The following is a 13293-nucleotide window of genomic DNA, read 5'->3' as shown; positions in this document are numbered from 1 at the left end:
TAAGCACCCTGGCGGGCTGGACCAGTTTTATTTACCTGCTGACGCGGCAGGTTCGGCCGATCGTGGCCCCCACTGGCCGTGGTTCGCCGTCCTGGGCCAATGGGGGCGTCGAGAAGCGGCGCGGGCGAGTGATGTGCTGGCCGCGGCTTCTCGCCACCCCCATTGGCCTGGGACGGTGAACCGCGGCCAGTGGGGGCCGCGATCGGCCAAACCTGCCGCGTCAGCAGGTAAATAAAACTGGCCCGGCCCGCCAGGGTGCTTACCCTGGCGAGCCGCGTGCCGAACGTTGCCGACCCCTGCTTCAGGGTATGTCTACACAGCATTTTTGAGCCCACAGGAGCAAGTCCTGCAGCCCGGGTGGACCAACTTGGGAAACAAGATTCATGCTAATGCTCTAGAAATAGCTGTGATGATGTGGTTTGGGCTCTGGAGCCTAGGGAGGGAGATGGCTGTTAGAGCCCAAGCTGTATCTTTAAAATGCTATATCTATACAGCTGTTCTAGCACATGCCCCACTAGCCCAAGTCTGTCAACCCAGGCGGGGTGGCTTGTTCCCACAGGTTGCAAAACACTGTGTAGATATCTCTTAGAGGTTAGACCTGAAGGGCCTACGAGGTCATCTTGCCATAGCTGGGCACTGGAATAGAAGGCTAGTGTGGTATTACCAACAAGGAATATCCTTGGTTGATCCTGTAGTTATTTTAAAAATAATGTGGCTTTATGACTAAAACTTGGAGTTCATATAGTCGCACTGTCCCTAACTCATCCTGTTATGACAAGATGTTGCATTTATCTAATCTTGGATCAAAAGGCTTCACAGGAAAGTGACTGGTGCCAAATCCATCATAAATGCAGTAAGAATTAACTTTTATATTTGGAGGATTAAGGATGTTAGCGAATTTTCTGTTGATTTCTAATATTAATGGGAAAGTCTTGTGCAGCTTCCGTTGCTGTGAATCCTTGTTTACTTGGCATTGTTTCCCATCCATAAAGAGCCATACTTGACCATTTTTGTTCTTTGCTTATTAACAGCTCACTTTGCTAATAGACTTTTGAATCTTTCCTGCATTGCAGACATCACTTAGAACGCAAACAAGGCTCTTCCACGCCCATCTATCTTGGGCCGCTCTTTGCATGTCCCTGTGCTATTAAGCGCCATACGTTTTCTCTTTCTGAGTAGTATTTGATTTAGCTCCTTTTGCATTTTCCTCCAGTTGCTCATGGCACACCTGCTCTGGCTTCATTCTTTGCACATGTCCCAAATATTTCTATCTCCTTTTCTGGATAACTCTAGCTATAAGGGGTTGTGGAACATGGATGAATCTCTGCATTTGTTATAAATTGATTTAATTTAATACCTAGTATTTTTCTATGGCATTTACTTTTGAAGGCATTTAGACATTTGTCTGTACTTTTGGCGGATTTCCAGCTTTCATATCCATATGTTAAGACGGGAATAACATTTGAGTTGAATATTTAGTTTGGTTTCTAAGCTGTAAATTTTCAATGACCACATCTTGGTTAAACTGGTGTTTGCAGCCTTTGCCTTGCCAGTTGGTGACATTATTTCCTTCTGGACATCCCCCTTGGCATATTGTCATGGTATGAAAATTGGCACACTTCTTGTATTTCTTTGCCTTCTAAAATAAAATTCAGCATTGCATTCTCATAAAGGGCTGTTGCACAGGACTGTTAAACACTCATGTGATATGGCATGGCTACTGTTGCAAGGCAATGTAGACAGCTAGCTATTCACATTGTGTGATTTTAAAAAAAAAAATTTTTTTAGACAGACAAAAAATGAATGTCACGAACTGAAAATGTCTTTATCCTGATAGAAGACTCATGCTGTCGTGGGCCCAGACTTGAGGCAGTGGTTTGTTGTGCAGTCAGTCATAGCATGGTGGAGAAGAAGAGCACTGTTATCTTTTGAGAGCAGTTTACATTGTATAAGAAGGGTGGGGGTTGGATGGCACCAGGGATTTGTTGTGGGGATACATAACCTTTTGTCCCTATGTTGTCACTTTGATACCAGCCCAGGTCAGTAGTAATGGAAAATTATTACCATTTAATGGCTGTTGAGTAGTCTCTAGGAAATAAGTGTGGTATCGATCCAGTTTCCAGGGAACATGTATCCACAGCACAAAAATGATTGCTGTTATTGTCAGCCTCTGCGGTGATGCAAAGAATGAACTCCCCCCTTATCTCTAGAAGGCAGTTCTTTCTGCTCATGGTTGAAGCACCTTAGCAGGGCAGTGTAGATGGAGCTTCGGCTACTTTCTCTGTAGATGAACAGGTCCAAGTCTCAGTTGTTGTGAATCTGACACCTTTCACGAGCAATAAAATCCTGATCCTGCAAGCTGATCAAATAGGTCCCACGTAGGCATTAGGCTTCTGCCCATGATGAAGTCATTGGGTCTCTGCTTGGATGAAGGGGTTCATGTTATGGAGAGGCGGTCAGCTTGCAGGATCAGGGTCTAGATTTGCATAGGAAGCTGTCATATGTAATTTATATAGTATAAAATTGAAAGTAATGGGCGGAGGGGTGCTGACCGTTTTTTCATATCCTATTTTTTTGGCCAAGGGAATTTTTCCTGGGAAAATATCCAAATAGTTTGACATCTCGGCAACCTTTGGCAAGGGCATCAAGAAGTGTTAGTAATGGAGCTGTCAGAGTCTGGAATTGCAGAAGCACTTGACTGTTCTTGGATGTTGAATGGATGATCAGTGCAATCGAGTTAGAGGAGACTGCCATCGTTTCTTCTTGGTGAATTCAAAACCACTTTTTTTTAAATTAGCCTACTGATTTATTCAGTAATAACTGGGAAAGAAAAAGAAACATGAAGCCCTTTTCCTTCACAAATGTACTGCAGGCATCTGAAGTATAGCTATTTACCCTGCCCATCAGGGATTTCTGTCATTGCATAAAAGAACCACATACTTGTACAAGTCAGAAGTAGTCAGTGAAAGTGCTATTTTAGGCTGTCTTCTGATCAGAGCCAACTGGGGTCTAAATTAAGTGGGTATCAAATACAGAGTCTTGCTCCCAGAAAGTGAAGTTGCTCCAAAATTCTTCTTGCTTAAAGATGAAGTGAAAATCTTTTTATCTGTTAAAAAGTTAGACATGGTTATCAAAGGACAAACTTCTTAGAAGAAACAGATTGTGGCCTTACCCAAATAAGCTCTTTTTTGTACAAGTTTCTGGACAACTTCTTTGTTAAGAAAATTAGAAAATGTGTGACCCAGATTTTACATCCCAGACTCTACCTTAAAATTCTTATTGAGGGCAGTCCATGGCAGACGCTCTCGAGCGCATCCAAGCAAATGCAGTACAAAATACTGCACCGACTGAAATATTTTCCTTCAGTTTTGAGCAAAATTAATTCAGGTCTGCATTGAAGCACTCGGTATGATTTGTCACCCTCACTCATACCTTGTTTATGACCTAGACATTACATGTCGCAATATCCTGAGGACTGAGCCTTCATTTTGTACATTGAGGCTCTGGTCCTGAAACCGTGTATTTGCATAAATAGGCTGTGGGCAGGCAGAACATTTTTTTGTCCATGAGTCTCCTCTCCACACAGATTTTCTCATTTCTGATGATTTTCTGGTATGCCCCAAGCAGCCTGAGTCTAAACCATTACTTTCCAATACATTTCACTGCTTCTTATCTCTCAACTACAGGACTAAAGTGCCAAGGAAAATTAGTGGAGCTTTCTTAGATGAGCTCCACTATATTTCATAGTGATGGGTTTCATTTTATGACTGTTCTAATTTCCATATTTCAGGGCTGTTTATTGTTACAACTCTCCTTCCTTAACAGTGTATAGCAGCTTGATATTCCAGGTTATTTTTACATAGTCTTTGTGTTTTAATGGGGGAGGTTAATGTACTATGATTCAAAAATCAGTTATTTACACAGTATTTGCTGCTTTGTCTGTAACGGATGTGCAGTGTGGTTTAACAGCATTTTAAAACCACAGGTGACTAGAGAAGAGTGAACAGGAAGTGAATTGTAGATAGAGTTCTACTTGGTGAAATGTGCCTTGCCTCTTGTTCCATCCGTATCACATTTATATTTAGGGATGAAGAGAAAAAATATGTTCTGAATGAGAGCCTATGCTTCCACCCACATTCCCGGTAGCAAATCGGGTTGGATTCTTAGAGTTTCAGTGTTTTAGGTAATGTTCCAGCACTGCAGATTTAAGATTTGGTATTGAAAATGCACTTGATATTTCTTCCTGTCTCTAGTTAGAATCCTGTTTGTGATTCCTTCTCTGTTGCTTTTGTTAGTGCTCATCAGTGGAGTGTTTCCACTAGGTTACTGAGGTAGCGACGCACACTTAGTGGAGGCAAAACAGTGCCTGAGATTATTCTGTTGGTTTTTATTTGTGTGCATGTGTGTGTGTTAACTTATGCTTGCAAAGGCTGTGTGTATTACAATCTGATTCACCTCTTCTTCCTCCTGTGTACAATATTCTCTAATTGTTACTCCTTTTTGAATTACTAGAATGCAGAGCTGCATACTCAGAAAGCCTTTGAGATAAAGGTGACTAGAATGGATTCCTCTTATAAACATGTGATTTGGAGGCAAGGTGCTTTGGAATTCATCAAGCGCCATATTTGGTGAACATGTTGGCAGGAGGAAGCAGACTCGCACACAAAATATGGCTGGGGGAACATATTTACACATAACAAGGCTGTAAATATGGCTAATGGCTGGAATGTATTGTGGAGCCTCAGATTAAAAAAAAATAGCATCTATGTTTTAGTTTATTCCAAATGCATTTCTTGATAGCATTTTCCCTGTTCTAAAATATAGTTTAGTTCAATGAAAGAAAAACACATTTTATGGCCTTTTAAAAAAGGATTTGAGATATGTAAAGATATAAATCTGAGACTAAAAAAAAGTGACATTGATGCATTCTCTCACACTGGTTTTGGCCACCTGATTACTGTAATACTTCTGACAAACTAGTGATGCGTTTAAAAAGCCGAATGTGAATTTTCTGCACTGGAGAGTGAAATGCCTTATCTAGGGAGATGCCTTGAATGAGAGAAATGTCATTGGGGGGGGGGGGGAACTGTTCTTGCTATCAATTTCATATATTTGCATGCAAATGTAACACTGAAATACAATTTGGATGAGTCAGACTTGGAATATGAACTTTTGCAAATAGTTGAGGTATTTTTATGCAGATTTCTAGCTTGTGTCCAGAATGACTTATCATAAGTTGACCTTTGTGCAGCAGCCAGGTGGACATTTCAAAAAGGCTGACCGTGAGAAGTGAGCCACCTGTTTGCTGCTCTGCGTATCTGGGATGGGGGTGGGATGGATAATCCCTTTTGTTTCACGGGCAGGTGTAGGAGTTGGAATAAGGACCTGCATCCTTTCACTCCTACCCCCTCTGCTGAAGCTCTTGAGGTGGTGCCTGCATAGCTGTTGGTAGTTTGTTTTGTAGTAGTGCTGTTTGTGGCCCAGGAATGGATGGAGCCTTGGGGCAGCCACTCTCCCTGCATTGTTTCCAGCTGGGAGTTGCTGCTGTTTGAAAGTCTCTTCTGGGTTGGACCCAGTGCAGCCCTATGGGGATTTAGCTACTGGAACCTAGGCTGCCAGATGTTGGGGGTGGCAGTGTGTTGCTGAGGAGCCATTGTTGATGCAAGACTGTGCGACTCTAGGGGTTGGGATTGTCCTTCTCTACAGATCCTCACGATTGAGATGCAGCACTCATGCATGTCCCCAAATCTCTTCCATCTGGGAAGACTAGCATTTAGAAATGTGTTCAACTCAGAGAGTTTTTCTGGACAGTCTGTTGCCTCTTGTGGATAAATGTGCTGGAAAGTACATGGTCTGCCAACAAACACTAATTACGTATAGTATTGTCTGTAACTTGGACAGCAGCAATCCCAGAAGTATAATACACCTCTACCTCGATATAACGCTGTCCTTGGGAGCCAAAAAATCTTATCGTGTTATAGGTGAAACCGCGTTATATTGAACTTGCTTTGATCCACCGGAGAGTGCAGCCCCGCCCCCCCGGAGCACTGCTTTACCACATTATATCCAAATTCGTGTTATATCGAGTGGCGTTATATCGAGGTAGCGGTGTATGTAGACATGGAAAAGACCTGTTAGGCCATCTAGTCCATCTGTCTGCAGTGTGGGTTTATTCCCTGTTGGTCCCTGCAATGATGGCAATTGTGTCTATTGCTAATTGTCATTATTAGGATTTTACTGAACTTTAATTGGTTAACTAAGATGTTTGCATTTGCAACAATACAGAAAATGTTGCCATATTCAACAGCTCTCCATTTAGGTTGTGTTGGTAGCAACAGTTGTTACAATAACAAGTCACGGGAACCAGATGGTATTAACTCAAGAGTTCTGAAAACTCAAATGTGAAATTGCGGGACTATTAACTATGGTTTGTAACTTGTCCTTTAAATCAGCCTCTGTACCCAATGACTGGAAGATAGCTAATGTAACGCCAATATTTAAAAAGAGCTCTAGAGATGATTCCAGCAATTACAGACTAACGTCAGCACCGGGCAAATTAGTTGAAACAATAGTAAAGAATAAAATTGTCAGACACATAGAAGAACATAAATTGTTGGGTAAAAGTCAACATGGTTTCTGTAAAGGGAAATCATGTCTTACTAATCTATTAGAGTTCTTTTAAGGGGTCAACAAACGTGGACAAAAGGGATCCAGTGGACATAGTGTCCTTAGATTTCCAGAAAGCCTTTGACAATGTCCCTCACCAAAGGCTCTTACGTAAATTAAGTCCTCATGGGATAAGAGGGAAGATCCTTTCATGGATTGAGAACTGGTTAAAAGACAGGGAACAAAGGGTAGGAATAAATGGTAAATGTTCAGAATGGAGTGGGGTAACTAGTGGTGTTCCCCAAGGGTCAGTCCTAGGACCAATCCTATTCAACTTATTCATAAATGATCTGGAGAAAGGGGTAAACAGTGAGGTGGCCAAGTTTGCAGACGATACTAAACTGCTCAAGATAGTTAAGACCAAAGTAGACGGTGAAGAACTTCAAAAAGATCTCGCAAAACTAAGTGATTGGGCAACAAAATGGCAAATGAAATTTAATGTGGATAAATGTAAAGTAATGCACATGGGAAAAAATAACCCCAACTACACATACAATATAATGGGGGCTAATTTAGCTACAACTAATGAGGAAAGAGATCTTGGAGTCATTGTGGATAGGTCTGAAGACGTCCATGCAGTGTGCAGCGGCAGTCAAAAAAGCAAACAGGATGTTAGGAATTATTAAAAAAGGGATAGAGAATAAGACTGAGAATATCTTATTGCCCTTATATAAATCCATGGTACGCCCACATCTTGAATACTGCATACAGATGTGGTCTCCTCATCTCAAAAAAGATATACTGGCATTAGAAAAGGTTCAGAGAAGGGCAATTAAAATGATTAGGGGCTTGGAACAGGTCCCATGTGAGGAGAGATTAAAGAGGCTAGGACTTTTCATCTGGGAAAAGAGGAGACTAAGGGGGGATATGATAGCGGTATATAAAATCATGAGTGGCGTGGAGAAAGTGAATAAGGAAAAGTTATTTACTTGTTCCCATAATATAAGAACTAGGGACCATCAAATGAAATTAATGGGCAGCAGGTTTAAAACAAATAAAAGGAAGTTCTTCACACAGCGCACAGTCAACCTGTGGAACTCCTTGCCTAAGGAGGTTGTGAAGGCTAGGACTATAACAGGGTTTAAACGAGAACTAGGTAAATTTATGGAGGTTAAGTCCATTAATGGCTATTAGCCAGGATGGGTAAGGAATGGTGTCCCTAGCCTCTGTTTGTCAGAGCGTGGAGATGGATGGCAGGAGAGAGATTACTGATGATTAACTTCTGTTTTCCAGGGGAGGGTCATTTGTGTTGCTTCCATTATAGGGAAGGCTTGAGGGTCCCATGCATCAAAGCTATAATAATTATAAATAAACTGTATACACACATAATTGCAGCTGTTTAAACATAGTTCTCTAATATATTTCTGTGGCAAAGCAACTTTGCAACACGAGGAATCGGGTATTTTGTTTGCATTATCTGGAGCCGTTTATTAAGCAGTGAGGGAAGTATTTGACAAGAAGAAAAGATTTACAGTATGTACAGATCTGTTTTTGGACTGTTCAGCAGAAGGAAGAAGTGACACATTTCTCTTGGGAGGTCTTAAAAAGTGTATATCAATTAGAGTGTTGTACTTAGAAGTAACCTCTAAAAATGTGTTTTAAATCATTCCAGGGTGAAGGTTGCCGTACTGTCCCTCTTTCTGGACATGTGGGATTTGACAGTTTGCCTGACCAGCTGGTTAATAAGTCAGTTAACCATGGCTTCTGTTTCAACATCCTGTGTGTGGGTGAGTATTTATTTCCATTTTGGGAGATTGTATTGATGAACAAGGCTGCTCTGCAGCCAGAAGTCATGTGTAGGTAATTGGGTTAACAAGGTAGCTTTGATTTATTCAGAATGCAATTTTTTTTGTCATCTGATCCATTTTCAGTAACTAAATGAGATTTACAGGCACTCTGAGAAGTCTGCTGCTGAAATTAGAGGAAATGTAATGTGCAATTCCATTGAGCAAAAGAACTGTAGAAATAATGTCTAAGATCCCTGGCTTTTGTGTGTGTGTGGGGGGGGGGATTTTTTCCCCATATTTTAATGCAATGCTTTTAGTAGAAAATAAGATGTTCAAGTCAAATAATTTGATACGAGGCCTTCTTTGGATTGTCAGTTATTAAACAATAATTGTACTGGTCTTAAAAAGCAAACAGTGTTTTTTTGGTTTTTGTTTTCTTTTTCCCTATCCACTTTCCTTCTGTATGTGTGTGTGCGTGCGCGTGTGTTTGCCCAGGAGTTAAGTTAGTGTTTGGACCAGGCTTTGTGTGTCTCAGCATTGTCTAAGCTGCCCTCACACAGATCTGTCAGGGCACCTCAGTCATGGTGTGCAATTACTGTATGATTTTATATCTTATCACCATAGTATCTGATGGAGTCTATATAGTCTTTCATGGGATTACAGCACCAAATGGCCCTTTCTTAGCACAGGTTGAAAACTATATGAAATTAGGTACTGGTGTCAGTGTGGATAAACATTCTTTAATAACTAATGGAACAAGACTACCATACTTCTGCTGACTGACCTAAGCCCAGAAATAAGTGTGTTTGCTGCTTTACTGCTGCTGTTCCAGGTAGACTGCACATGCAGATCTCTGGTTTCAAGGTACTGTTGATAGACAAGGGCAGGGGCAAAGGAAGAGATGATTCTAGTACTTAATAAGAGCAAAATTTCCCCCTCAAATCCTAATGACCTGTCTTGACTCTGACAGTTGGTGCTCACTCTGTGTGAAGTTCTCTCCAGGTATGTCTACACTGCAATAGAACACTTGCGGGCCTGTGTCCGCTGATTCGGGCTCGTCAGGCTATAAAATTGCAGTATAGATGCTTGGGCGGCTCTAGCCCATGCCTGCATGTCTACACTGCAGTTTTACAGCCCTGCAGCCCAAGCGCTATGAGCCCATGTCAGCTGACACTGGCCAGCTGCAGGTGTCTTATTGCAGTGTAGACAGACCCTCCTTGTCCATGAAAGATCCATGCATGCAATGCAGTGTGTGGCACTTATCCGCTGTGGAGTTCATAGAGAGAAATTCAGACAGGAAGAGCAGAATGGCGAGAGTTGAGCTCTGCCAAATGGAGCTGAGAGGAAAACTTTCTCTTACAATGGAATTCCTCTGAGAAGATAAACTTCATTAACAAATGGAGGTCATTGTCTGGCTCAGTTGTGATTCCAGGGCATGTGTTTGATATACCCTGTTTACATCATAGATAAAACACTGTTCCCAAAGATGGAACTCCAACAGTATTTTCTTTGCTGTTGTGTTGTTTTACTCTTCTTTCTTTTGCAGTTAAGGAGCAGTGTTTCCTCTAACATATAGGTGTGACTGCAGGTTTCTCTTTAGATTATGTATTCTCCTTGATACGTGGAGAGCAGGTGAATACTACTGCTTGTTTCTTTCCTGCATGCAGGACAAAACTTTAACATACCAATCAAACATTAATCAATATGAATAACAAGGGTTCATCAAGATTAATATTATCACAGTGAATGTTACAGGTATTAATAACACCGCTCGTATAAATAATCATTACAGAACAGACACTTCTACTATCTTAGTTTCATTTTCTGTAATTAAATTTTTTTAATTAACTTTACCCTAGGAAAAATTATATAGATGACTTGGCAAAGGGCAGACTATAAACTTTCTTCGGCCTTATTTGAATGGTTCATGTTGTTAAATGTTTGTATTTCTTATAAGTGTTTGGGTTAAATTCATGTTAATAAAATCAAACTCTTAAACATTCTGAAAAAATAACTTTCACCTCTCCATTTGTCAGGTTTGATTAACATAACAGCATCGTCAGTTTTTCTCATCCAGAAAGTCTTCCAGGAAAGTAGTAAAGACATGACATTTTAATGCAAAACACAAGAAGGGAAAGAATAGGCTTAGTTCTGTGCTATTTTGATACATCTTAAAACATTTAAAAAAAAGGCACAAACTAATTCCCACTCCCCCCTTTTTTACTAACCTCTTTTAATACACAGTATTTACAGAGAGATAATTCTTTTAACAGGAAACAGTTACTCAACTGGTTTATAACAAATTGCATAGTAAGACAGTTAAATATGAAAGAGCAACATTTAAACACTTCAATCACAAGTAACCTTTGTTGGAAAAAGGAGACTATGTAGATATTTTTAATAGATACCCACATTGGTTGTAAGCCTGTTATTCTGCTCTTACTGAATCCCTTAATGTGATTACATTTAATTAAAGAACGATTTGGAAGTGACTTTTAATGATGAATTCAGATTAAGGGCAATTTTCAGCTGTCTTCTGCTGAAATCAATCTTTGATTTGAGACGAAAGCCAAAAATGGGGAGTGAAAAATAACTGAGCAACCTACTAGAAGCCATGAGGTTCATGAACAGAATCCCTGATTATTATCGCTCACTGTAACCATTTCCCTTCCATAGCTGTAGCGATAAATGCTGGTTGCCTTCCACTTCAGGGCATTACTTGGATTAATATTTTGGTGCCTCAGACTGTTTCCTTTGTGCTGTCTACATTATTTAGTGACATGCAGAGAGATAGTAGAATTGGGTGGCTGAGCTTCAGTGAGTTTTCTCAATATAGGCCAGTGCAGATTATGGTCATGTTAGACTGGTATTCCACTGTACACAAGTGGTTCCTCCCCCTCAGGGAATCTTTAAAATGAAAATATCTGCTCCTCTTCCATTTGGAGCCATGAGAAACTGACAGAGCCCCACGTTGGTACTTGATCTCATCGTTTGTGACATAGCCACTCTGAGAAAGGAGACCCAGCTCCAGCAGATAAGAATGGTCTCTAATTTCTTCACAAACTGTGTTTCCCAGTTTCGCAAGCCTACGCTTCTCGTTATTTGCATGCAGTGTAGTTGTAGTCTCGCTATTTGACAGCTCTGTACTAAGAAGTGAAACTGTGTTCATGTTTGTAGCCTAAATTGAGCCCTGGTGTTAGAGGTTCTAGTCTAGGTACCATTAACAGTTGTGCTGTTGGATGCCGGGGCTGAAGTTGGTTCATGCTCTGTCTAGTGCTTTTGGGATGATGTGATCATTACAGTTCTCAATTGCACTGTTCCCAAAGAGAACACTTTACTTGTCTGAAGCAGATTTGACAGCAAAACTGGGTAGATTCAAAGGCGTCTGGCTGACATGTCAATCTATGGTGTCAAGAGACTGGAATCACCCTAGGTGCTTGCAGTGCTTGATGATAACAGAGCAGTAATGTTTCTGAGCTGTGACTTTGAAGGGGCCATTGCAAAACTGTAATATCTTTAGATCTGTGGTCTTGATCAGAATGGGTTCAACATAAGGAAGTTGCTTACAAAACAAGAGTGCTCCTGAGAAGAGGAGAGGGAAGTATATTGTATGGAGTTTTCTGGATTTGGGGTCAAATTCTGCCTTCATGTGCACGTATGCAGTTTCTGTTGATTTCAGTGGAGTTGTGTGGTCATAACTCACAGGAGAATTTGTGTCATTGAATATAAAATTAACTTTCGAGCCAATAGTAGTACAATCTTTGTCTCTTTAAGTCGCCTGAAAACCTACTGATAGTTGGTTTTTTGTTTTGTTTTGTTTTTTTCATCATTGTTTCACCTGCCTGGAAATGGCCGCTGCCTGTCACTTGATGGCTTCAAAGTACCTCCTTTGAAATGATACTCTCTTGAAATGATTCCTCTTTTGTCCTCAAGCTCCTTAATGAAGCAGAACCAAAACCGCACACAAATTACAAGGGATCCCCCTACCACAGGCTGGTATAGAGATTGTCTGTGTGGGAAGATTTCCCAGCACACAGATATTATTTTGTTATAATGGAACTTTGGAAGTGGAGTAAATATTCTAGAATAAAATCACTTTTATTTTGGAATAGTGGCCATCTAGGAGCTTTATACTAGCAGCTATAGCAAAATAATTGTACCAGGTTAGCTATGCTGGGAAACTTCCCCACGCAGACAAGCCCTAAGGGAACTATTGTTATATATATATATTATATAGTATATTCAAAGTCATGTTGCTTTTGCTTTTCAGTAAAAGCAGGCTGTCAGAGCTTCCTGATACAGCAAGTTACAACAATGGCAGGTCACCACTACCTCCCTTTCCTTTCCCTAAACTAATTCCCAGACATGCATTCGGGGTGGGGGTGGAGGGGCAAAGACTGCTGTAGTATTGCATGATCCTTAGATACATCTTCCAGCACTGAACTCTGGGTGTGTGTAATCTTGACATCAGGCAGCAGCTTCTCCAGTAAGGATCCTCTTGTTAGTATTTTCACACTGTAACACTCACAGTAATAAACGTCCCTTCATCCCCATCCATCGTTTCTGTTTTCTGGAGAAGATTCTAATGCTGTCAGCTGGAATGAGCCCATACTACTTTGCCTCTTGTCCTTTTTACCATACCATCTGTTCCATCTGGACTTCTTTCTCTGTATAAGAAGCAATTGGCACCATTCACATCATCTTGCCAGCTGAAATTTCCCTCCATGCTCAGCAGGAACTCCTGAGATCCAGTAATAATCCTTCACTTTATCCCTTGTTCATTTTAAAATAGCTTTGTTCCCTAGTTTCAGTCAGGCGTCTCTTAAAAATAGCAGAGTTCCTTAAAAACTGAAAATGATTTGAAAATCTCATGTCATTTTTTACATTAATGCTGACCCCT

The 13293-nt window shown here is 40.8% G+C and overlaps 1 protein-coding gene across 5 annotated transcripts in view; it reads left to right on the top strand.

Moving 5' to 3' along the window:
• SEPTIN6 (septin 6) overlaps nt 1–13293 on the top strand; it is a 46309-nt gene that overhangs the window by 5091 nt on the left and 27925 nt on the right. For all 5 annotated transcript variants that reach the window (XM_034780965.1, XM_034780962.1, XM_034780963.1 and 2 more), the window contains exon 2: nt 8279–8393. In XM_034780965.1, coding sequence (XP_034636856.1) covers nt 8279–8393 — 115 coding nt within the window. The remainder of the gene's footprint in view (nt 1–8278; nt 8394–13293) is intronic.

The sequence above is a fragment of the Trachemys scripta genome, chromosome 9, assembly GCF_013100865.1.
Source record: "Trachemys scripta elegans isolate TJP31775 chromosome 9, CAS_Tse_1.0, whole genome shotgun sequence".
NCBI classification, from domain to species: Eukaryota; Metazoa; Chordata; order Testudines; family Emydidae; genus Trachemys; species Trachemys scripta.
The sequence above is the reverse complement of the archived record's forward strand: the minus strand, read 5'-3'. Positions and strand labels throughout refer to the sequence as shown.